General features: G+C 43.3%; 1 protein-coding gene across 2 annotated transcripts in view; it reads right to left on the bottom strand.

Moving 5' to 3' along the window:
• Positions 1 to 27332, bottom strand: part of ZBBX (zinc finger B-box domain containing) — a 551428-nt gene that overhangs the window by 474672 nt on the left and 49424 nt on the right. For both annotated transcript variants that reach the window (XR_015300974.1, XM_086944333.1), the window contains exons 2-3: positions 21323 to 21457; positions 1716 to 1829 (exon numbers count right to left, since the gene is read on the bottom strand). Coding sequence is in view for 1 of the 2 variants with exons in the window: in XM_086944333.1 (XP_086800459.1) it covers positions 1716 to 1829; positions 21323 to 21387 (179 nt within the window). In the remaining variant the exon portion in view is untranslated. The remainder of the gene's footprint in view (positions 1 to 1715; positions 1830 to 21322; positions 21458 to 27332) is intronic.

Here is a 27332-nt window from a genome sequence, read left to right as displayed (position 1 = left end):
TGGTCAGAGGCAACTTCGACTGACATCGTAATCAAGGCCATAGTGTCCACCAAAGTAGCCATTGAGACTGGAGCAGGTAGTGGAACTTCTGCCTCAGCTTCAGCATTTAGGTAACAACCTGTAGGGAAAGTTATTTAGAACTTTTCAGAATGAATTAAAATTGTGAAGGTGGCCTCTACACTTGTAGAGTACAGGTGGTATTTCTTATTCTTTTTGTGTTACTCCTCTCTATCTGGTGACTTAAAAAGGGGCGGAGAAACCATGGGGCATATGTAGGTAATTTTCGTTTTGCGATTCTCAAATTGCGATTTTTAGGGAATCGCAATTAGAGAATCGCAAAACGAAATGTAGGTTTGATTAGCAAATATTTTTGCAAATCCCACTTATTCCTTATTTGCGAATCGCAAACTGAGATTCGCAAATAAGGAATACCTTCCCATTCATTCCTATGGGCTAGAAGGCCCATAGGAATGAATGGGAGGACATTCTCAATTTGCGATTTTCAATTAGAGAATCGCAAATTGAGAATGCAATTCCAGGGTTGTAAGGGTGTCAATAGGACACCCTTTTGCACCCCTGAAAGTAACATGGGTGCACATGTGGCCCACATACATGCCCTAAGGGCATGTATGTGACCCACATGGCACTTTGAAAAATGCCAGAAAGTGCATTTTTCAAAGAAATCGCAAAATATCACCAACCTGAAGTTGGTGGAATTTTGCGATTCCGCAAGCCAAAATTTGCACAACTTGGGTGCTTCCTACATTGCATTTAAGGAATCGCAATTTGCGATTCCTTAATTGTAATAGCAAAATAAGTAATCAGAAATTTTGCGATTCCTTATTTTGCATGTGGGTTTTTGTGTGCTACATAGCACGCTGCCCTAATTGCAATCGCAAATGCTGAAATTCTGCGAATTTCAGCATGTGCGAGGGCAATTAGGCTTCCTACATATGGCCCCATATCCCTAGTATTTAGCCACCAAAGATTTTCCCTCAGGTTCTTGCATAGCCTACTTGGGAATCTTATTTGTGACTAACCCCTAGACATCATAAGCATTCATCTTAGATCGGTCACAGATATCTCACTGCTCCACTTCAGACACGGCATGAACTGGCTTTGAGCAGCAACATGGCACTACATGGATGAAGCATTATGAAAAAAAATGCTAGGGATAATACGTAAAGAAAATCCTGGCATGGAAAATGATCTTGTCCTTGCATATCATACATGTGTATAAAAGAAAAGGCATCATGACTGCCAGCATGCACTTTTATTGAGTAGAGTCAACGCATGTCTCGGCTTAAGAACCAGATTTGATCTGGCACCAATCTAGAGTCTCTCTTGAAATTGAAATTTTCAAGATAGCATCTGACACCTCAACACATTTTGAGACATGAGTAATCAGATGTTTAAGTATTTTTATGATGGTTATTAAATAATCTGCACACTGTATATAGGAACATGCAAGTATGTACATGCATATCCTCTACTGTTATTGGAAATGTTAAACTGAATAAACCATTTACTAGTTGTTTTCATGACTGCTAATTCCTCTTTGGGAATTAAGGCTATGATTTGCTATGAGACCAAGACATTTGAGATCAGATACAGCGCAAAGGTTCTTGGTACATAGAACTTTCAACTCTCTAGTCCCACAAGACTTGCTTCCACTGGAAAACATTCCCTCTTGACACTCCTCTCTAGAAACTTACTGCCGTTCTATCTTTTCTTTGTCCATGTTTAAACGCAGCTGATTTAGCTTCTGCTCCATTTCATGGTTCTCCATCTCTAGGTGCATTGTTTCCAATCTTAGTTCTTGCAACTTCCTGTATAACCAAAATCGGAAAATAATTCAGTTGCAAGCTGCAACAAAACAGTATAAGCATGTGATAACAGATTAGGATTCTTTTTTTCCATTCAGCCTGAGTTATGAATAGTTCATTTACAATATACAATAATTTAAATAATATATTTAACATTTATTTTTTAAGATAACGTTGCTATTTTATAGCAATAAATGAAAGCATTTGTGTTCATCCAGTAAAAACTAACCACAGTGTACAGTTGATCATATATGATATATGCAGTGCTTAATTTGTGCTGGTGTTTTCCATGCTCAGCACCGGCACTTAATTGCTAGCACCCGGGCTTATGACTGTCTGCCACATGGTAGCGGGGGTCTGCCAATTTTGGTATGAGCACAACAACTTCTGTTTATTATTTCAATTTCAATTTTCAATTATTAGTATTTGCCTCCAAAGCCATTCTTATAGCTTTGGGGGCCTGTAATAGTATGAACTGTGTGTTTGTGTTGTCATTGGCAGTGCGGCCGGGGCAATGGATGGTGCAAGCTCTAGTGTCCTCCTTTCTAGAGCCCCGGCACTACGTTTTCTTTTACAAACTAAGCACTGGATATATGCACACACCCACACATGTATATATGCATGTGGATGCATGTGTATGCATATTAATAGATAGTCACACACAGACACGTACATATACATATACAGCAAACTCGCTAGTGTCTGCTGATATAAATAAGGTAATAACTTTGTTCTCTCTTTTAGCTATGTAGAAATTAGAAGATTTTGCGAAGGGACACACTCATGTTCGTGAACATGCATAAGTATAGGCCTGCAGTACAAACCAGTATTCGCAAAATACTGGCCGCAATTTGGGATCAGTATTTTTACAATTACTGAGAAATCTTGCAAACTGCCTGCTGTACTAATCGGTTGGTCAGCAAAATTTCCATTCGAGCTGGGTCCTTTTCCAACCTACCTCATTAATATAAATGAGGTAGGTCATAAATTGCACCCTTACTCCAATGGGATGCAATCACATGAATGGTGGACTGCTGGAGTCCAGGGACAAAGATGTCTGTAATAATAAAAAATTAAAAGCAACTTTTTTTTGCAATACAACTTATTTTCCTTAAAGGTAAAAAAAAACAGCAGGTCTGGGAGCACACCGCTCACCTATCAAGCAAGGTTCGCCCCTGGCATTCTGGGTAATGCAGTCTCTGGTAGTTTGCCTCGTAAAAGTGTTATCGAGTGTTTCGCCAAGGCTGGCGCAAATGTGCTGATCTCTAGACACCGGTGTTTCAGGTTCATTAACCTTCGTCAGTAGAGATTACAGACTAGTTTTAGGGGTTTGCTGAATAGGTTGCCGAAATCGTCTCAGGTCTGGTACCGCTCACTGGCGCGCAGGGCATCAACCACGAGCTCGTCAGCTCCATGACTCACAGGAGTCCATTAAAAAAAACAGCAGGTCTGGGAGCACACCGCTCACCTATCAAGCAAGGTTCGCCCCTGGCATTCTGGGTGACGCCCTGCGCGCCAGTGAGCGGTACCAGACCTGAGACGATTTTGGCAACCTATCCAGCAAACCCCTAAAACTAGTCTGTAATCTCTACTGACGAAGGTTAATGAACCTGAAACACCGGTGTCTAGAGATCAGCACATTTGCGCCAACCTTGGCGAAACACTCAATAACACTTCTACGAGGCAAACTACCAGAGACTGCATTACCCAGAATGCCAGGGGCGAACCTTGCTTGATAGGTGAGCGGTGTGCTCCCAGACCTGCTGTTTTTTCTAATGGACTCCCGTGAGTCATGGAGCTGACGAGCTCGTGGTTGATGCCCTGCGCGCCAGTGAGCGGTACCAGACCTGAGACGATTTCGGCAACCTATCCAGCAAACCCCTAAAACTAGTCTGTAATCTCTACTGACGAAGGTTAATGAACCTGAAACACCCGTGTCTAGAGATCAGCACATTTGCGCCAACCTTGGCGAAACACTCGATAACACTTCTACGAGGCAAACTACCAGAGACTGCATTACCCAGAATGCCAGGGGCAAACCTTGCTTGATAGGTGAGCGGTGTGCTCCCAGACCTGCTGTTTTTTTTTATTTTCCTTAAAGGTAATGGAGCTGAGTTAAAATAAAAGTTTACTTTTTTAAAGAAAAGATTGACAGTTGGCAGTGGTTCCCTTGACAACTTCCTACTCTCAACACACTTTTTTTTATTTACAAAGGAGAAATAGTCCCATGGAGAGCTCTCCCTTTTTCAAATGACTTGCGACAATGTAAAAAATTGTGGTTGTTGATTGAGGGGAGGGTGAAACCCTCCTCAAACAAAGGCCACAATTCTTGTCAGGGTGTACCACAAAAAGTCACTAAATTAACGTGTGCTTAAGTCACTGGTAGCTTGGCACAAAAACAGTCTTAGCTTAACTTAGAGGCAATGTGTAAAGTAATTAGGCAGCATTAAAACAGAGTGAAAACACCAATTTAGAAAAATAGTGTAAGAATTAGAAAAATTATTTGACATCATAACGACAAATATCTAACCAGTAGAACCCGAGATATGCAATTTTAAAGATGTCAGGTAAGCATTTCGCCTAAAAGCACAAAGTATCACTTACAATTACCTGGTCCTGCGACACCAGGTTAAAGTCACAAGTTCAGCCCACCGCGATGGAAAGCGGCATACTGGGAGCAGGTTAGTACTGCTGAAAAAGTTACCTTCTAAAGTCCAGCGTGTAGAGTCCAGTTGGTGTGGAAGAGGCCTCATGGAGCAGTAAGAGCGTTGCTGATGATCCTCGCTGTAGTGCGAAGATCCTGCCGAGCATCGCGGCTGGTCACTGCTGGAGATTTGCATTTATGGTCACCACTCGATGTTGTAGCGAGAAGTGCAGATCTTATGTTGCTGTCATCGCTGGCTGTCACTGTAGTGAGAAAAATGAAGTACACTGGAGCTTCGCATTGGCGGGAAGTGCGGGCGGCAAGACCTTAGTGTGAATGGTCCCGTTCACAGTCACGAAGAGCCCAAAACGACAGGATTTATTTTTTCTTCCAGGAGGCGCTTAATTAAGGCCACATCAAGGGCCCAGGAGATGGGAGACACCTCTTGTGGATCAGGAACTCACTCCAGGAGAGACCAACAGTGCTCAGGCAGATCCAGGTACAGTTTCGGGCAGGTCCATTAGCAGCATACCAGCTGGGCATTTGTAGTGAGGTCTCTAAAGCTTGTTATGTTCCTGTAGCTCAAAACAGGTCAGTCAGCTGACCTATGGTGTCACTTCAGCCTGGCCTCAAGCAGCAGTCCTTCTCAGGTATCCACAGGCCCAGGAGCGTAATGAAGAATAGGTCTTAGGGACACATTTTTATACCTGGAGCCCTTTTTGAAGTGGGAGACGCTTCTGGATCCCCCATCCCCCACCCCCAGTAGTGTCTGGAATTTCCTGTCTTCCTACCCTAGTCCTAGTTAGTCTGGGGGCCCAATAAGCTAGTTTTAAGTCCTTTGTATGTGTGTCTTTATAAGTGCAACACGAAGGTTAAAGCTCCCCCCTCATCAAGTCAGGATGGCCCACACTGCCAACACCCAGATAGTCTATTGTGACGCTGCCATAGAGGAATACACAAAGGCCAACTGCCAACTACACCTAGTCATGTGAGCTAGGATACAGGCTGCAGGTACCACATGGTTAGGGCAAGAAAATGACAAGTTTCTTAAAAGTTATTGTAGGAAAAACAAGGGTCCCCCTACTCACACGGAACCCGGTCATATAATTTATGACAAAAACAGTGGTTCTTGTGGACAATGTACGGATAAATTATATGCAACTGCATTTAGCAATTTCAAACCGGAGACTAGGATGTCAAAAGGAGCAAATGTTACACACAAAACAATAAGGAGTACAATTCTTATTTTATACTATTAATATCAGTCTTGAAAATGTAAAAGTGCTTGGTGACCCATGTGAAAAAAGAACCAAAAAATAAATGAGACGCAATACAATATATGCTGGGTTTCTTAAATATATATCAACGAGCATTCATAAATGAGCAATGTGCTACAGGGGCAACCTTGGGAATTCAAAGGGGCCAGAAATTGTTTGTTAAAGCATAAGTCGACAAAGTTCCGAGCACTTTCAAGTTTTCAATAGATATTAATGTAGAAAATAAGAATTAGAATCCTTAAAGTTTTGTGTATATAATTTTCTCCTTTTGGCATGCATGCTACGTGCAGTTACGTATCATGTATCCATACATTGTACACAAGAATCATTATTTTGTAATACAAACTTTCTAAAAGTGTAATTTTCAGCACTGTGACTTAAAATCCAACTTTATCAATAAAGAGGGTTTTAAATTTCAATTCCTCAGAAGCCAAACATGGCATTCCTACCTATTCCCAAATATAAGTTATCACTTATTAAATGTAATAGAGTAACCCAATATCCTATTGGAGTGGTAAGCCTCACAGTAGTGAAAGATTAATTTGTGAGTTTTTCATTACCAGGACAAGTAAAACTTAAACATACATTTCCAAACTTTTAATTACAATGCTCCATGCCCTATGGGCTGCTTAGGGCCTACCCTAGGGCTGACATGTACATTAACACCATCAATGCTGCAGCAATTCCCCCTCTGTGCTGAGAGGCTTTGAAACCCATTGTTCATGACGAGCTCAGCTCGTCATAAGCACAGCTCCACTGTGCCTCATGACGAGCTGAGCTCGTCATGAGCATCAAAGGGGTTAAAAAGGGGGTTTTGGCTTGACACATGGTACATTTTAAATTGGTAGTTTAAAACTGCACACACATGCGACAATGGCAGGACTGAGACATGCTATTGATGGGCTACTTTCATGTGTATAGGCGCTGGGTACATGTAGCATCAAGTGCCTTTGATTTAGCTCCATGAGCTGCCTGTGCGAGGAGTAGTAGTGTGCTTATTGCAAGAACTGGTGTGCCTTGCTTGCTAATGTTTTTGTGTGTTGAGGAAAAGGTGTGTGAATGGGGTCATTTATTTATTTTATTTTAAGAGTTCAACTACTATAACAAAGGTATTCGCCCTGGAAGGGGGTGGGTTGCTAATGACTTTGATGAATATACCCTTGAAAGAGAACTAGGATTGCAGGTAAGTAACTTATACTTCTCTTCCAGGGGATACTCATCAGTAGTCATAAGCACCGACTAGAATAGCAAGCCCAACTAAAGAATCCTGCAGACGAACACCAGTATAGTTAAAACCACCCTAAGGACATTTACCAAAACAGGTTCCTTAAAGAGGCATAACCGAGCTGAGCATCCGCCTGAGTTTCAGAATCTAAAAATAGTGGCAAGCAAAGGTGTGTACTGATCTCCATGTGGCAGCGTTACTTATCTCTGCAATGGGTACATTTCTGAGGAGGACCATAGTGAAGGCCCTTCCCCTGGTGGAATGAGCCTTTGGTCTACCAGGGAGTTGTTTGGTAGGTAACTGGTAAGACAATGTAATGCACAAGACTATCCATCTAGAGATGGTCTGTTTGGATGAGGGAAAACCAGTGTGCATGGGACCATTATTTACAAATAAACGGTCTGACTTCCTTACGCCCTTGGTTTTGTCTAGGTAGAATTTCAGAACCTTTTTAAGGTCTAGAGAATGTAACGCCCTCTGAGGTGGGGTGCAAGGGTTCCTGGAAAAAGGTGGGAAGTATAGTAGCCTGATTAATATGAAAATCAGAAACAACTTTAGATCAGAAACTAGGGTGGGTTCTAAGGACCACCCTATTGGAACGAAAAATTAGATAAGCTTCTTTACAACCCACAGCTTGTATTGCGCTAACTCCAACAGAGGCAATTGCCACCAAGAAAGCATCTTCCATATCAAATGCTGCAGGCCCGCTTTATGTATGGGTTAATAGGGGGGGACTCATCAATTCAGAAAGGACCACATTAAACTCCCAAGGAGGGGAGGGAGACCTAATCGGAGGATAGACTTTCTTCAAACCGTCCAGGAAGGCTTTAACCACAGGCATCTGAAAAAAGGAAACCTGTGTGGGCAATTTTCTGTATGTTGTAATGGCCACCAAATGAACCTTTATAGAGGTAAATTGAAGGCTTGATTTGGCAAATAACAATAGATAGGGAAGAATCACCTACGCCTGCCCTAGAATGGAATCATGGCCATTGGTAGTGCACCATAGGAAGAACTGCTTCCATTTGAAAGAGTATGACTTCCTTGTAGATGGCCTCCTGGATTCTTTCAGAATGTTCATACAGTATGAAGGGAGACCTAGATGTCCATAATGGAGGACCTCAGGAGCCACGCCATCAATCTCAGAGATGGAAGATTAGGATGGAACACCCTCCCTCCAAGTTTGGAAAGCAGGTCCAGACCGCATGGCAACCTCTTGTGTGGGGTCTCAGATAGGCGAAGAAGGTCCGGCTACCATCACTGGTGAGACAACTCTGGTATGAACAGGATCATCCTGGTCTTGGCTCTGTAGAACTTGTTGATTACCCGAGGAATTAGCAGAATTTCAGGAAAAGCGTAGAGGAATGACTCTGACCAGTCGATCAAAATTGTATTCGCTCTGGAGCCTGGGTGGTGAAACATGGATGCGAAGATACTGGATTTTTGAGTTTGCTACGTTCGCAAACAGATTGATGTCTGGAACTCGCCATTGTTTAAAGATGTCCTGTGTGACCTCGTCGTTTAGCACCCAGACATGCGCGTTGACGAAGTTGCGACTTATGGAATCTGCATGAACGGTGCGCGAGCCTGGGAGATGGATCACAGATATGGTCAACTTACTCGCCATCAGCCATTTCCATATGGCTTGGACCTCCTGCGAAAGGGTCTTGACCTGGATCCTCCCGGTTTGTTCAGGTTATAAATGGTTGTGGTGATGTCTGTCTGAACAAACAGGGAGCGTGTCTGGTTAGAAGATAAGAATGGCTTGAGTGCCAAATGGAAGTCTCTTAGTTCCAACATATTGATGCGATACCCTTCTCCTCTTGTGACCACAATCCCAGAACTTGGAGAGTACCTATGTTGCCTACCCAACCCTGAAGGGAAGAGTCTGTGATGATTGTCTGACTGGGAAGTTCCTGATGAAAATGGTCTCCTTTCTACCAGTGAGAGCGTTTCAGCCACCATTGGAGTGAATCCTTGGCCATCTGTGGCAGAGTCACTCCATCCTCCCAGCAGTCCGGAGTGGTCTCATTTGTAGTCTGGCATTAGGAACAATGAAGATGTAGGAAGCCATGGAGCCCAGGTGTGGTGTGTGGAGTAGAGTGTGACACTTGCTGATTATTGAGGATAACCTCTCCTCCGAAGGACACATGCTTTTGTATCCAGAGTAGCACCCAGGTAGTGAATCCTTTGAGTTGGGTTGAGAACAGACTTTTTTTATTTGATTTGTAGGCCCATACGACCTAGCACTTGAATACAGCATTGAAGGTGTTTCTGCAGAAGAGCAGGAGACGAGCTTTTCAGCAACCAGTCGTCCAGATGCAGACAGATGAAGATCTTCGATTTGTGTAGAAAAGCTGGTACAACCGCCATGCTTTTTGAGAATGTGTGAGGTGCTGATCTGAGCCCAAAAAGTAGGACCTTGAACTGGAAGGGCTCTGATGCTACCTGGAATCGTAAGAAGTTCCAATATTTTTGGGAAATCGGTAGATGGAAATATGCGTCCTGCAGGTCAATGGCGCACATCCTGTTCCCTTGATGGCGCTGGGGCAAAAATGTTGTGCAGTGCCAGCATCTGAAACCTCTCCTGGAGGATGAACTTGTTTAATAGTCTCAAATCGAGTATGGGTCTGTACTCCAGGTTTGGACACTTCTTTAATACAGGAAGTAGCAGGAGTAAATTCCCTGGCAATGTTGGGGCAAAGGAACTTTCTCTATGGCTTCTTTTTGTAGCAGAATAGTTACTTCCATCTGAAAAAAATGGTGTTGATGTACAGACGTTCTCCAAGGTAAAAATGATGGAGGTGGGGATTTTAATCTGATCAAGTAACAATCCTGCACAATATTGAGCACCCATTTGTCTCTTGTGATCTTTTCCACTAGTCCAGGTGAGCCTTGATACTTCCCCCCACTGTATGGGGAACAGGGATAGGGGAAGCAGATGTTTATTGCTTTGCTGGTTGCTTAGTCGAAGAGGGTGCTGGTCTGGATGCTTGTCTTCCTAGTCCTGGCTGACGTTGATGGTAATGTGACCTGGATTGATGCTGTTGTTGTGCCCTTCAGTGAGGAGTTTGAACCCTCTGCAGAAAATGACAAAGGTCGTAAGATTGGTATCTGCGCTGGATGTCTTTACAGATCTTTTACGAGAGGAGGGATTTTTGAAAGGTTGATTGTTTTGCAAGCCTACTGACTTCAGGTTGTCTAGTTCCAACTTTATCTTGGTCATTTCAACATCGGTATGTGTGCCAAACAAGGAGTTACCACTGAAAGGGAGGTTCATCATCAAGCGCTGAGCTTCTTGCTTGACCTCCATGAGTCGCAGCCAGGAGGAACACCTAGCACAAATGCAGTGGGAGTACCCATGTGCTGCTATGTCGGAAGCATCAGCTGCTGCACTGATAATCTGATTTGCTACCAATCCGCCCTCTTGTAAAATTTCCTGGAAGTCCTGTTGATCTTCCTTGGGTAGGTTTTCAGAAAATCTTGACAAGAGTCCCAAAGCAGCCCGTCATAACTCCCTAAAAGCGCAGAAACACTGGTGACCTTCATTTAAGCCGCAGAAGTATTGCACATGTTTTTTCTTAGGGAGGCAATTTGCTTACTCTACTTCTCGGGTGGAACTGAACAGGAGGAAGCTCATGGATGTTCCTTTTCTGACTGCTTCCACTATTACAGAGTCCGGTAATGGATCTGCTCTTGAAAACAGTGGGTACTAATCTGGCGATTTGTATTTTTTACTGATGCGTGGTGGTTCGGACCCTACTGCGGCTGGTGTTAGGAAGGTTTGTAGAGCAGGTTCAAGAGGGCCAGAGACCTGAGGAAACAGAGGTCTTGCAGCAGATTTGTGATGCAGTGTCACAAATATAACAGATGCCGATGTTGTTGATGTAGGCATCTCAATATTCATCTTTAGTGGCACCTCTGCTCAGGACCTCATTGAAGGTAAGAATATAGTCTACTGGTGATACTCTAAGTGGAGGAGTCACAGACAGAGTCGGTTGAATAGTCACAACCTGAAGATCTTGAGCATGCTGCAGACCTCAAAGGCGATCTACATTTGTATCTTTGAGACCTGGAAGTCTGGGAGTGGTGAGAATGAGACCGTCGGAGAGGTGTTCTAGATTGTGATCTTCTTGTGAAAGGAGACCTCCTTACAGACCTCCGTGGAGATCTATTATCCGCCCAAGTTAGTAGAGGAATACCAGCCAAGTCTCTGGAAAGAGAGTAGGTTTTTGTGAAATCTGACCCCAGACTTCTTTCCGGAACTCTCCACTCTATGAAGTTCTGCAGTGAACGTGGCAAAAGATAAATTGGTGGCGTTCGCTCTACCGGCACAGGAGAGCCCTCCGCCTAGTCTGTACGATCGTAATGCCTGGAGAGGAAGAGGTCTCCCTCGACATCGACTGTCTAGGTTTCGACATCGATCTGCGTCTTCCCAGCACTTTTGTCAACTGCGAGGGCCTCGACATAGTTATGGCTGCTGATGTTGTGGTGTTTCTCGACTGTGTCACCACCACCCTCTGTCTCTTCGCTGGTGGTGGAAGTCGTAGAGAGTTAAGTCTCGAAGCTGGGCCTCTCGACACTGAACATCTTCTTGGAGTTAGCGATATTGACTGTGCGGATGCCCTCAACGAAAATCACCACAGCGTGGTTTTCAACCTCAACAATCTGGGTCTGTGATGCTGAGGTTCTCGACACCGACTGCCTGTGCTCCGATGGCGGTAGAGTTCTTGGCGTCGACCGTTGCGGTCTCTGGGCAGTAGTAGAATGGCGACGTGGAGAAGTTCTCAACAATGACAACCCAATTCTACTCTTCGACGTCGACTTACACTTCACTTCAGGGCCTGACGCCAAAATGAATTGCCTCGAATTCAACTTGGTCTTCGTTGATGGAGGTGACGCTGATCGTCTTGAAAGCGATTTGTCCCTCGACATCGTCGAATGTTGCACGTATTTGTATCGACGGCAATCACTTTTCCAGAAACGGCGAGGCAGTGAGACGCTTCCTTTTCTCTGTTCTTCCCCTGAGAACAGATCTTTTACAAGAGGAGGGATTTTTGAAAGGTTGATTGTTTTCAAGGCCAATTGTAGATCTAACCTTTCTTCTTTCCAGCAAGGCATGCAGCTTGATCCTCTCTCTGTCGTGTAGAGTCCTCTCAGAAAAGTGCTGGCAGTAGTAATTGTGGGAAGATGGTAAACACACAATACATACCGAGTGTGGATCAGATTGAGACATCTTACCACAGGAAGGACAAACAATTGAATAATGCTGGCATTTCTGACAGGATTTTTTCTCCAAATAGTCAGAAAACAAGTGAAAAAGATAACCAGCAGTCAAAAACGTCCAGTGAAGACAAAAATAAACTTTTCAAGAAAATAATTTTTGATAGAAAAAAAAAACTGACAAGCTCAACACTTCTGGATCCTCACAGAAGGAGCAGGAAAAAAGAACTGACCTAACGGTCACCTTTGTAACATGATGGAATCATGGAGGTCTTTGAGTTCTTAAAGGCATGGAGACACTTTTATTCTGTTGTGGTTACTCTATGCAGCCTATGGGATAAGTGTCTGCTATTACTTTGCCTTTATATATATTATGCTTGAATTTACTATGTACTTAGATATATATATATATATATATATATATATATATATATATATATATATATATATATATTAACATCTGTTTCACCCCTGAACTGTTTCAAGGTTTCAAGGTTGAGCAGCTAATAGAAAATGTGTAGCCACGCTTGTATGGTTTTACAATTCCTTCAGCCTTGAGCAGTATTAATCTGGCTATTCGAAGCAGTAACTCAGAGATGGAGCTGAGGCTCCCAATGTTCAGGAATAATGAAAATTGGCAAGTTCTAGTACCCATCACAATGTGCAGTTACTCGTCACTATTTTGATAACTTGGAAATGTTTCTGTTATTGAATATTGAGGACTTGTGAATTAAAATGATTCAATATTGAGAACACTAATTGTATCACTATAACATTAAGATGTTCAATATATTTTCTATCAGCTATGAGCCTGGAGATGTCCACACGATTGAATGATGAAATCCAGCTTTCTTGTTCAGAGATTCAGGATAGAACGTATGGAAAATAAAGTGCAACAAATAAATGATAGTCAGTGGACACAGAATGATGCATTCCTTACCTGAATTTAGAAATACAATTAAAATGGATTACATTCTCACCGCAAGCATTTCTTTTGGGGTGCACCTTATACTACAATTAAACTGTTGTATATAGATTTATTGCACCTTATTTTATGATTTTTTTATTGTGTTATTTTTGTTCATTGCTTTTTGTGTGGTTCTCCAGTATCACCCCTACTACATCTTTAACTATCTAGGAATCCTCCTGCTTTTCTGAAAAATTCAAAATAGAAAAATGCAAATATCGACATTTATATCTCACAGCAGAGTAAACAGCATGGGTTAATGGGGCTTTTTCAATGGGTCATTTTTTACATATTAATTATGCACATATAAAAACAGTATATTTAAATACTCGAATTTTCACTTTTCATAAATTTTGATGCTTGTTCCAAATGTTTGCATAAAAAGAAATGTTAAAAATTGGAGCGTTGCCAAGGCTAGATAGATAAATTGGCTTTACACATACTTTTTAATGTTGATGTGCATTATGTTCTCGTCTCACATCTGTATTGCTGATCTACAGGGTGTACGTGAAGTGCCGTCTTAACGCATGGGCACGCGGGGCAGTTGCCCGGGGGGCCCCCACGAGCATAGAGGCATCATGCAGACCAGAATTTAACACAAATTTTCCGTTAAAATTTTTTATTCCTGTGAGTGTTTGAGTAGGCAGGGCCAAGTGCACTGATCTGCCCGGGGCCTATAATGCTACCACGTTTCACATTTATTTTTTAATGAGATTGTTTATTTAAACTTATGTTAATGTGTTCACAAAGTAAAGAAAGTACACAGAGGTATGATTTAGTCACCTTCAGAATAAAAACATAACGACTCTTCCAAAAACAACACATTACTTGGCGGAGAAAGTGTTTCAGATGATATACTTAATTCAGGAGTTCCTTTGGCAAAGAAAATAACAAATCTTGTTCATAAAACTACCCAGCCAATGTGCATTCAACCAACACTAGACTTTCCTAAACCAATCACCCATAGACACTACCCAATAGTACTTGTCACAGCCACTTAAATCATCCTTTGTTCACCACCACTGACCCCACTAAAATTCATACTGACATACACCACTGCCTCAGCATGAGTTTCCTCTCACTACTCAGTTGTACTAATCTCACCCAGATACATCAGTACATCTAACCATGATACCCAGTGTTATCTGGTCTCATTTACATATTCACCCTCATCCACTCACAACCCACCTGTAACTTGCATCATCATTCACACATAAAAACATAATGACTTGCGCCTTAACTTCAATACTTAATTCCCAACTGCCACTAACACCATAGCCAAGCAATTCACATCAGTCAGCTTCGCGCAACACCAATTCGCCCATACATCTGCATCCACCCAAAATGGAATGGATTGTTTGCATGATTTACGAAAATGTCCTGTCTCACCATGAGACAGATGAATGAAACACTGGTCACAACATACTGGCCAGTTAACAAAATTCAGAATCGTATTTAATCAATTAAACAGTATTTATATAGTATGGCTGATCACCCCTGGGGGTGTCCAGACACTGAGGTCTTGTTGGCCTTCAGTCAAAGAGCCAGGTCTTGAGTCCCAACCTGAAGTCTGTGAGTGATGGTGAGGTTTGAAAGTGAAGGGGAAGATAGTTTCAGGACTTGGCTGCGAGGTAGGAGAAGGAACGGTCTCCAATGTGGCTTCCGTGGATGCAGGGGGCGAGGGCAAGGGAGGCATAGCGGAGTTGTCTGGCGGATCGGTGAAAAGACAGGCGGTGGCTGATGTAAGTTGGTCCAATGTTGTGAAGGGCTTTGTAGGCGTGTGTTAGCAACTTGAACTGGCATCTTTCCTGAACGGGGAGTCAGAGGAAGCCTCTGAGGTGGGGGGGTAGGCAGATTCTCTGAGTGCATTCTGTGAGGAAGGAGGTGATCAACTATAGGGCATTTCCCCGGACACTGATGTTGTGGAGTGTTGAGATGAGGGTGTAGTGACATTTGCTGGCAAAAGCAGCTAACTGGTCAAGGAGGATCAAGGCTGCTGTCTCACATCAGTTGAGGAAGGAACTGATGTCATCAGTTGCAGCGATCAAGGTGGTCTTGGTGCTGTGGTTGGAGCAGAAGCCGGACTGGGAGGCATAAAGTAGGTTGTTTACTTCCAGGTGTTCTGTGAACTGGCAATTGATGGATTTCTCCAGGACATTGGCGGTGAAGGGGAGTAGTGAGATGGAGTGGTAATTCTCAAGAACACTGGGGTCACCAGAGAGCTTCTTGAGAAGTGACATACCTCTGCGTGTTTCCCTGATTCAGGTACGGTAGAGGTGGTGGTGGAAGTGTGAGGATGTTGGTGAGTGTGGCACACAAAATCCTGGGACCAGGATTGGTCCCGGAAGGGTAGAGAGGTCCTCGACCATGAGGTTTAGAAAGGACAAGTCCTCCCTAATTCATATACTCATTAACAATAAGTGTGTCCCTTCAAAAAGTACTGTTTAATCCTCCAGGGGTAGGGGAAAACTGGGGTTGGGGGGAGTCCTGAGTAGGCGATGGTAAGACTCTCAAGTAGGGATTGCTGAGAGAGTCTGATATGTTCCAACCCATTGTTACAGGTGGGAAGGGGAGAGACCCTTTTCTTTTTATAGCCCTCACTCACTCTAGTAGTTACATGCTTCATCATTGGCTCACCCCAACTTCTAAATGTCGTGGCGGGTTCAACCATCTTTCAGGGAGCAATTAAAGATAAGGTGTATGGGGGCGTACCGTTAAAGATAAAATTCCTCACCCACTCCTAAAGAATTATTTTAATGGAGTGGGAGGGAAGATTAAAAATATATTATAATCGGGTGTCAGGATGCGATGGTCTTATGACCCTAGAATGAGCACCAACATGTTCCAGCCCTCCTTAACTGGCCTAAATAAGTCCTGTGCTTTCATCAGGGTGGGATGTAAAGAGGTTACTTGCCCCAGAGACGTGATACCAACTTCGCCTTCTTTGGGGGATCCGTCCCTTCTTCCCGGAGCATGACCTTAAAACCCGGGTCCAATCGCTAGTCCTCTCCAGGCTGGACTACTGCAATTCTCTACTTACTGGCCTCCCCAAATCCCACCTGTCCCCCCTTAAGTCTGTTCTTCATTCAGCAGCTCGCCTCATTTATGAGGCCAAATGAACCGACCACATCACACCCTTGTTATCCACCCTCCGCTGGCTTCCCATCGAGGCAAGATCCATCTACAAGACTGCCTGCATCACACACAAACCCCTGCACTCCTCCTCTCCTCGCTACCTGGCGAATAAACTGAAACTCTCTGGAGGCTCTAGACCATCACAAAATGTGGAAAAGCTACTGCTTGAACCTCCCACTTTCAAGAAGGAAAGATCAATGGCCCAATCCTTTTGAGGCAACGCAGTGAGAATCTGGAACTCACTTCCGCCTCAGCTCCAGACCACCACCTCCTTCCAGGCCTTCAAAAATGACCTCAAAGTTCTCCTCCTTCAAAGGGGAAACATATCCAGCACCCCAAAGCGCTATGCGTTGTAAAGGTTTTCGTTGTAAAAACAGCGTTGTAAAGGCATGCGTGGTAAAAGCATGCATTGTAACGTCATACATCCCCTTCAAAGACACTTCCAAAGTTAATTCATGCTCTCTATTATCTGAAGGAAGACCTTTTTAGTTTAGAAAATGTCTATTGAAGTGCCGTCCCAGTGTGTTCTTGTGGTTTGATAGACTGCCATTTATTGCAGTACTACCCTTTACCTGTATTTGGTACTCTTTTGTAACATGCACACGTCACTTTTCTCTTGTAACACACTGTTTGCTACCTCTTGCTTTTTGTTTGCTTTCGATACTTGCACAAGTGCCACCATTGCCTATGTAACGTTTGTTCTTGTGTTTGAGTGTCCTCCATTTATTGCAGTATTATACCTCCACTTGTACTTTGTACGCTCTTGTAACCTGCACACATGTCACTTTTTTCCTCATGCAATGCACCAATTGCTACATCTTGTACTTTGTTCACTCACGATTGTCACTTTTGCCTCATGTAATGTAACTTTTGCTTTTGTAATTTGTTCACTTGTAATGTTCTCATGTATCAGTTCTGTTCCAATTGTGAAGCGCTCTGACACCTTTGGGTAAAGTCTGCGCTATATAAAAACGCATAAATAAATAAATAAATAGGTGCACACACCCTACATACCTAGGGCACTTCTAAGTGTAAAAAATAGGAACAAGCCTAATACTTGCCACTGGTTTCGGATGAGGAATTACCTCATGTAATCAGGGCTTTTGATTCCTAAGGGAGCACAGGAGGGAGGCCTTGTAGTCACACATTCGTCAAAGGTCCTGCTCTGTTGTAACCTACTTGTTGTTAAGCTCCCCGGATGTTGGTGAGTGCACTGCTGATTTGCTTCCATCCCAGGATGAAGATTTGGTGGGGGCAGGGACCCCTCAGTTCTCCAGAGTGAATCAAGGTCATGATGGCTGTGGTGCTTGGAGTGCTGAGCGGCTTCCAAGTGGTGAGCATGTTGCGGTGTGTGGCATTTGTGGGTGCCAGCAGATGGCTGAAATCAGTGGGTTTTGGGTCGAAGTTACTGTAGATGTCGGATATCTTCTTGTAGAAGTAATCCATCAGGGTGTCACAGAGAGCCTGGGAAGGGCGGATCATAGTCTCAGTGGCATGGGGCTGAGAACTCGGAGGATGCTGAAGAGTTACTTCTTGTGATTGGAGCTTGCCTCAATGCGGTTTATTAGGGCATCCTTGTTGGCTTCTTTGAGGCGATGGTGGTATTTGCTGAGGGTTAATTTGAAGGTGTTGAGGTCTGTGGGAATCCTACTCGAGTACCATCATCTCACCAGTCTCTTGCATTCGCATTTGATGGGCCATAGTTCGGCGGTGAACTAGCTGGCGTGTTTGCTGGATCTGCTGGCCACTTTCCAGGGGGAGAATGTGTCTGTGCAGTTGGAGAGCCTGTCTAAGAAATTCCAGATGGCCATTTAAAGGTTGCTAGTGGTGCGGGGCCTGGTAGTGTTGAGGGGGATTGTCCATTGGGTCTCAGTGATTTTGCTCCATCTGCTGTGCAAGGGGATGGAGGGGCTTGGTGGTCGGTCCCAGGGAGCCTGCAATGGTGAAGTGGTTGATGCTGTGATCAGTCCAGGTTAGCTCGGTGACATGGCTGAACTAGATTCTGTCACTGGCTGAGAAGATGGAGTCCGGAGTGTGTCCTTTGATGTGTGTGGGGTTGGTGACCAACTACGTGAGGTCAATGTTGCTCAAGCTTTCCAGGAGGTTGGTGCAGCTGGTGTCGTTCGGGTCATCGAGGTGGAAGTTGAGGTCTACGAGGAAGATATACTGCTTGGAGTCAATTGTTAGGGCGGAGAGGAAATCTGAAATGGCATTGCAGAAGCCGGGGCAAGGGACCCGGGGTCTGAATGAGAGGGTTCCTCTGATAACTGTATTTGTATTAGTTTGGATTTGGAAATGGAGTCATTCCAGGACTGGAGTGGTGTTGTCTTCAGTGGTGGTGCATTGGAGAGGATCCTTGTAGATGATGGTATGCCACCTCCGGGCTTGTTGCTGCGGTCTCTGTGTATCATCTTGTAGCAGTGTGGCATTGCTGTCATGATGTCGGAGTTTGAAGATGGAGTGAGTCAGGTTTCGGTTATGAATAACACATCAGAGTGAGGGTGGTAATGGTCTCCCAGATTTCTGTAGCATGTTTGCAGATAAATCGGGCATTGAGCAGTACGCACTGAAGCCATTACGGAGAGTCAGAAGTCACCTGTGTGGGACATGTGGGGGTTTCAGTGTTGCAGGTGAAGTAGCAGCGGTGGTTGCACAGGTTGAAGGGGTAACAAGATCACAAACCCTTACTAGCCAGTTTAATGAGCTTCCAATCTGTTTATGCTTCCGCCCTCAGCAGGGGGACACCCCTCACCCCCTTGTTTGAGTAGAGAATGGAAGAGTTGTGCTGGGGCTTGAAGATTTAAATGTTACTTCTTTGGAGTAATTCCAATCAATCGCGTTAATTTGTGTAAAGCGTATTTATTGACACATCACGTGAACAGCCAACACGTGTTTCACCCCTGATTGGCCAGCAGGCCTGGGGCTTCTTCAGGGCAATTGTAATACGATGTTTTAGTCCCGGCTCTTAGCGTAGTCAGGATGGGTAAAGGTTCGATCTATTAATCATGGCGTAATGCCTGGTCTGTCCAGCTCTGGTTTGGGTAACTTGCCGGTCTCTGTGTATCATCTTGTAGCGGTGTGGCATTGCTGTCATGATGTCGGAGTTTGAAGATGGAGTGAGTCAGGTTTCGGTTATGAATAACACATCAGAGTGAGGGTGGTAATGGTCTCCCAGATTTCTGTGGCATGTTTGCAGATGAATCGGGCACTGAGCAGTACGCACTGAAGCCATTACGGAGAGTCGGAAGTCACCTGTGTTGGACATGTGGGGATTTCAGTGTTGCAGGTGAAGTAGCAGCGGTGGAAAGTGAAGGGTCCTTCTGTGGATCGTGGAGAGGAGATGCAGCAATTTTTGTTGCGCCTTCTGGGGCCAGGAGCTCAACAGTGGTATAACGATGAATGGCAGGAGGTCCAGGGTTCCTGGCTCTGGACACGGTTCAAGTGTGGACGGGCGCTGATGGGTTTGCCTTTGGCGCGCCTTCGGTGCACCGGTGGTGCAGCTGCACTGTAGCCTCCATTAGGTAGGTCCTGGGGGAGGGAGGGGTGCTGTGTGGCTGAAGGCAGGATTGGTAAACAGGGGCAAAAAAACGTCAGGAATATGTAGTGCTGGAGGCTAATACAGGAAATAAAATGCTAACTAGCACACACGCTTATACAGGAATAAAGAATATGAAAGCTAACATTAGACACTCGACAGGCTAATACAAGAAATTAAAGCTGAACTTACATTAAAGAAAATGGGCTAATAAGTGGGCTAATACAGGAATAAAATAGACTTTTGATAAAAGAACTGGCAATGCACAATGGACAGACTAAGTGGCTGATATACAATCGGGAGCAGAGTGGGAGATTGACAGTGGAGGCGGGATCAGGCAGCATCAGTGGAACAGGCAGAGGAGGTAGAGGAGACCTTTTCTAGGCGGCAGGGGGAGCTGGTATGAGGACCTGCAATGTGGTCGCAATCAGATTCATGAAGTAGATCACAAATTGTGACTCACTACAATTGGTGGCCATTACAGAGATGGTAGCCTGAATCTGCCTGCAAACCATCACATCTGGTCTTTAAAAAATATATATATATTTTAAATGAAGCCCATTTTCCAAAGGAATCAGGCTGTGTTTAAAAAGAAATTCTAAACGTTTATGGATTGTTTGATGGTAGACAGAGGCCCCAAGATTACTGCTAAATCCCCAAAAACCGTTTAGGTTGTTTACATTACCTTAGGGACCCATTCCCTAGCTTGCGAATGGCTTACTACCCCATTTTGGGAGTCAGTAAAATATCAATGTTTATTTAGCAACTGGGTTTCACTCGAAAAACATAGATACATACCATAATGAATAACTGGACGGAATACCCAACACAACATTTTCAAACAGCGAGTTGTTCTGAATTTCTAAACCCATTTTGCAATTTAAAAACCTGTTAACGGCCCGCAAATTATTTTTGGTACATTCCAAAAATCCATTGAGTGATTACGACCCGTGTGATTTGGCAAAACGCGGGTTTGGGGCGGCTTAGTGACTTTGTACATCTGGCCAACTATAACATACCCATTAACACCCTATATATTCATCGACTCAGTCTTGTGCAACATGGTTCAGACCACACACCACGAGTCAGCAACCCATATTCTTCACCACCAACGGCTATGAATGAGGCCTATTATAAGAACAATACACTATTCTATTAGAGATAGTCCCACTTTCTAAGCCCAGTGCCTTTCTCTCTGTATGTTTTTTAAATGCAAGGTCTGAGACTTTTGGATCATACTTACCCAGTTGCAGCATCCACCCATGTTTGCATGGAAGCACATTTGTGATGTCTGGCTGCATGTATAGCAGTCTGGGAGTATTTGTAGTTGTAAGTGCATTGACTAGATGTCTATAAGTTCTTGAATGTTAAATGTTTGTCCCATTTTTGCATCCACAGGTATCATGCAATACATAGCCATTACAGGAACACATTTACCAGAAGTAGCATAGACCCACTGGCTATGCCAGGGGACTGTTAATTTCACTTACTTTGATTTTGCTATTACAGAGTTTCCGAGTTTTGCAGCAGGGATAATAAAATCACTGGTGCTCATTGTACTCGAATGAACTTCTTTTCAACAGCTTGGTTATGGCACGCAGAGATGAAGGTTGGCAGTTTGTCTCCTAATGTAACAGAAATAAGAGGAGGGTCAATGTGAATAAAGACTGTTAAGAGAATCTTTGCGAGGATTACTATTCTTTAAATACCAGTAGTACAAATGCTCTTAGAATTAATATGAACTCGATAAAGCTGAAGACCAGAGTACTGTAAACAAACAACGTTCTGCAGTCGTAAAATAAGTGAGGGTCCAAATCAGGGCTTGACTCACAAAGCTATTATTTCAGCTGTAGACCTGTGTTGCTTCATTTAAACCGTTCAGGAAATTAATGGAGGATTTCACAAGAGGCTTAATGGATTTATTACTAAGGATTTCACTCCACAAGTGCTGAGAAATATACAGCATGGTAGAACATGGTATGGCTTGCCTTAAAAGTTTGGGAGTGACCACAAATTTGTGAGGTTGTCACTCACAAACTCCACTTTGGCTCTTTCCCAGAGGGCAAAGTTTCACTTTGGCAGACCAGTGGAGTAACTCCCTTTCCAAGGTGGGAAACTGAATGGGTCGCCTTCATACTTGAGACTAAAAGTGAAGGAGTTTCTCCACTGTAAAAAATGCTTCCCCTGCAGAGGAAATAAGAAAATAAACAAGCGTTGTCACAGCCAATAGGTCTCGCCTATGCGAGAACTTTTGGCATGATCAATGGGTTTCAGACATGTTGTACACCAATATGGCTGCTGTTCAGCATGGCTAAAGGTTAAAGCATACAGAAGAATGGCGTTGTGTGTCGTGGAGTCAAGTGTTGTAGAGTGGAATGGCATAGAGTCTAGAAGAGTGTTGTGGAGTGGAATAGCATAGAGATAAGTAGATTCAGTTAAGCAGAAAGATAGGAGGCAGGAAATGTTTCAAAGAAATTTATCATGTTTACTGCTGTGAACAAGCATAAAAGGGAGACGACTGAAAACATCTCTCCTGGACTGCCTCATGAAAAAGAAAAAAAAGAGTTCTCAGAAAGTGAGCACTCATGGAAGAATACAAGGAGTAAGTCACAGAATTGGTAAAAAGGCTGTGCTATGCTGGAGAGACAAAGGTATGCTGTCAGCCCAAAACAAATAAAGCCAGCAAATAGAAAGCTAGCAAATGTAAGTTACAAAACACAAAGCCAATGGTTAGAAATGGGCAGAATGCATTGCTAGGTGAGCTTGCAGCATGTATTCAATATGTCTTTGCAGCCAGACAGATGTGTTTACTGGAAAGCTTCAACCTAAAAAAAACCACAATTGCACATCGAACTGCAGTATCCTAATGTGGAATTAAACATTGTATACAATTTTACATTGAGGAAATGGTAGCACAAGAAACGGGTCACATGACTTTTCCAGTAATATGCCGGGAATACAGACCATCATTCAGTTGTCCAAGCATAGTACTGGGAATGTTTGAGAATTGCCAAAAATAACAAATCAGCACCCATTCATAGCAGTACTAATACAGATGCAAATTTAATTTCAATCTTCCTAATTTTCTGAGGCTTCTGTGGTCAATGGAACAAAACAAAAACGTGTGTAAATATCCATTCATGTAACATACAAAATTTCAAAATTTTGCGACACTGCATGAACTCATAGCTAGAGAAAATTGTGACCTGATCTCAGGTTTGCTAGAATTTAATTTGAATGTTAAGAATTGAAGTAGCTGTTGCAATGAATAAACATAAATTACTTCAAGGTGTGGCATTTTTGAAATTATGACATTTTTCCTAATGCTGCAATTATTATATGTAATATTTAGTAACAGTGATGGAGAACATACAAACGAACCGAATATAAGAATCAATAAGACACCTCGATAAGAATCACAAGCATTCTGCAAACAGCAGCCATTAAATGGCAGAGAGCTGACTTTAGAGAGGATCAGAATGGAAGATCAGTTTGTTGGTAACATATGTGCTGCAAACAGGAATCAACAGTCTGAGTCAAGTAATGCATTCATCCCCTTCACAAAGCAATTGTTATAAAGTAGTTTATTCTTCGGAGTGGGCAGTCAATTAGCTCTAGGAATAACAACACTAACTTGTCTGAATAAACCTCAATGTCACTAAGTTAACCTGAGCTCTAACCCCTGGTAGCTATGGCACCGAGCGGACAGCCTTAACTTAGGGCAATGTATAAATTATTTATGCAAAGTCCAAACATTAATAGACTAATAAAGTCAAAACACCAAAACAATGACAATTGCAAACTAAATTAGACAAAGACAGTGCATTTTAGTATTAAGAAGTACATCAAAACAACAAAAATCCAATGAGGGAAGCCGTAGATGGGAGTTCTTAAAGATTTAAGTGAAAATAGCACCAAAAAGCACTAAGCGCCAATGATGGAAGCAATAGACAAGGAAGTAGGAGTGTCTAAGTGATGGAAAGCGGGTTGGATCGTTTAAGTGGGTTTGTTCCGGTCAAAACAATTTTCTTCCGACATATAGGCCCATTACGATGTCATTCGGAAAGACTCCACATCAGATTCAGACTTTCTGAGTGGGTTTCATATGGAATTTGGAGGAAAGTCGTTCGGAGCTGACTCGTAAAGGTCAACGGACGCGTTTCTGAACGAGTGGTCATGATGTCAGATTCGGACAGCCTTTCCGAATCGGTTGTTACGACACCAATCGGCTGTCGGAATATGACTTTGGGGGATCGTAGCCTGCCCCCCTTCACTCAGAGCCTACCGAATGGGGCTCATGGGGGCACCCAAGGTCCCATTTTTGCAACAATGCACAGTGTGGCAGTCACTATGGGGTGCCCCCCACAAGGCACACGATTTTTCCCAGCCACCCCTTACTTCAATGCGAGCCTGTATATTCAGTTGGAACACAGGGTCCCATTGAAGTCAATGGGGGTCCGACCGAATGGTATCCGGAATAATCGTAATCGATTGGTCGGACTCCCAGAATCCAATGCGGTCGGAAACCATTCCGAGACCAATTCAATCAGTATGCTTTCAAAACGAAATCGTAATTGACCCCTTAGACTTCTTTTATGGAGCTCAAAGTCCTCCAGCGGGGCAAACCTGAAACTGTATCTGATGAAGTTGCATTGAAATCGGTCATATTTGCCCCGGGGTTCCGCTGCCAACTTTCATTCTGCATGTTCCACTTTTTAATCTCAGGCACCCTACCTTATGGGCGACAAGATGTACTTAGGGGATAACATATTAATATTTTAAAGCAAAGTTCCCCGTCTGTCAAAAAGGGTTATTTTGACAGGTTTAGCAGCAGGTTTTTAGGCTGCTGCAGTCATTCTATAAAGGGATGGCATGAAGCCATATTTTACAGGCCAATCGTGAGGATGGCACATGTGGCACGAACATCCAGAACCTGTGGCACCTTCAAGACGTACACTAGGTACTTACAGGAAAGTTCAATATATCTGTAAGGGATAAGCCAATGTAACTATGTTTAAAGGGGAGCACTGGCACTTTACTCCTGTTTAGAAGGGGTAAAAGAACATGCAAAAAAAGGAGATTGACTAAGCAATGCTAACCTTTACATCAACACTGGAGCAGTGCAGAAGCATATGATCCAGCAAACAGTGGCAAAATAAAATAAGGAATTGGCAGACTTAGAGGCTAAATTTTGTTATTAGAATGCTTTGGTTTTAGCAGAATACTCCAGCTCCAAGCAGCTCTACCATCAGTGGTGGCTGCAGTGAAAGAAAGTGGTGTGGCAGCATGGGAAACAGCACAGGGAAGAAAAACACAAACAAAAAAATAGTACTCACACACCGGCTGCCACTTTGGTGCTCTTCTGCTCCTCCCGACTCCCGGCAGGCAGTGCATGCACAGGCTACTAGACTCCCCTACTCCAATCCAGACGCTGCTCTCATGCGAGAAGCGCCGAAATTGATCGGAGCAGGCTGGTGTGATGCTCAGTCAGGGCCTGGGAGCCTGAGCCAGTTCTCCACCTGACTGTGCAGCACAGCTCGGGTGGAGAGATCTGAGAGTGCATGTCTGTTTGGCTGTCCTAAGACAGCCAACACCAAACCGACATGCGCACTTGCAGCAGTGCCCAACACTCCTCTTCGCTGCAGTCCATTAAGAGGGACCCGCCCTGCCCTACACTCAAAAGGCAGAAAAAATAAAATGACAATCTGTTTTATTATCGTTTTATTTTGTATGTTTTCACTGCTGAGAGAGCAGTAGGGCGACGCTCCTCCACCTTAACGGAGGAGCCGCAGTTGTCTACAATTGTACAAACTACTTTAACAGAGTGCTGCAAATTCTGTATTTGGCATAAACGCAATGCTGTGTTGAGACTATGGTGAAGCCTTAGTAGAGCTTGGCCCATCAGCCATTCCATGTTTCCCATTATACTCTGGAATTCATAACCACTTTTAGGTTTATGACCAGATTGAATTCATATTTTGTGAAAAATATCGAGTGTAGAGAGAAACCAGCGGTTATCCAGCAGTTATTATGCCTCTATGTAAGGACCCCACAGTTTTTTGGGTGATCAGTACAATCTATGCAAAGTGAAAAAATGAATACGCTTTAGGGAAGCTTGTTTTACTATTTCATACAGTAACATAAAAAGTTTTTAGCCAGAGGTCTTCAAGAACATGGAGTGGCACCGTTTCTATCCAAGTTAGATAGGGCTGTCTAACTTTAGCATTCTGGGCTTCTAATATTTCCCAATAACCGTGTGCTACTTCTTTCCAAAGTGGTCAAATTGGAGATCATCTTATTCTCAATTTCCTCACTCTTCTGTTCTCCCCATGCTTGAGCTGACCACTAGGAAAAGTTTTTCAAATACTCAAACCTAGAGTGTGTACCCATTGTTCTGATTAGGACCTCCTGCCAGGACATTAACTGAGATCATGAAATTGCGAAACAAGCATGGGTATGTTTAAGGTGTAGATTACCGGGGGCAGGCAAAAAGCATCTCTTCAGCACATGTCCAAAGATCTCTCTATTCTGGCAGTAGGTGAGCAATTTCTTGTCTAAGGTTTAAAGCAGCAGGTGAAGTTAACTGATATCATAATACTATTTGGGACTGATCCAGTGTTTAGTGGGATATTAAATAAAAAAGAGGAGCAGCTGCTCTTCTATTTGATATTGTTAGCACACATGGATTTCTGTAAAAAAAAAAAAAAAGTTATTCGCTGTTGCTCCATGTGGAGCCCGTTGGACTAGAGCACTAAACCAGGTCTCTCAGATGGACATGGAAGTCAGTCGGAGGACAGCCAAAAATCTCTGGGCGAACCTCCCAACTCAAAATGAGGGCCACTATCCAACGATTACAGCACTAGTGCACTGAAGGTGGATACATCGATTCCGGAATACATATATCAGTCTGGTAGGGCGCATTCAGTTAGATGACATAGCCAATATGGCTAGATGATTGACAGTGAAATGAGGATTAAAAAAAAAAGGAATCCCACAGGGAAAAAAACGGTGTCACCAATGTTGAATTCAATACAATCTGTCAGAACCACAATTTTCTAATTCAGAGGAAGCAGAGTTAAAAATGCTAAATATTTTAAATCTGGCTTATTTTCTGTAATAGTGTGATGGAAACACTGTACTCCTCCCCTAAGGTTACCTCTTCAAATGCAAACACTTTTGAGCAAGATGCAAGCATTTTTTTTCATGATTTAAAAGAAAGATGGACAGTCCACTTCACTGAACAGCTTTGAAATAGGGAACAACGTGGTAGCTGAGGTAGAAGGTGATTCTTTCCCAGAAACTGAAACAATGTTGCTTTTGCAGTCTTCTCTAGAAGGGATTTTAAAAACAATCATTCATGTGCCACAAGAACAATAATTGCAAAATAAACTGCATGAGTAATGTTCCATCGTCTTTTTTTCTACGGAAATGCTATTACAATAGCAGAGATACAATAACGATAGCATCTCCATTATGGGCGCGGCTACTACGTATGAGGCT

This window comes from Lissotriton vulgaris, chromosome 11 (assembly GCF_964263255.1).
Source record: "Lissotriton vulgaris chromosome 11, aLisVul1.2, whole genome shotgun sequence".
Classification (NCBI taxonomy): Eukaryota; Metazoa; Chordata; class Amphibia; order Caudata; family Salamandridae; genus Lissotriton; species Lissotriton vulgaris.
Note: the sequence above shows the minus strand (reverse complement) of the source record. Positions and strands in the feature narration are given on the sequence as shown.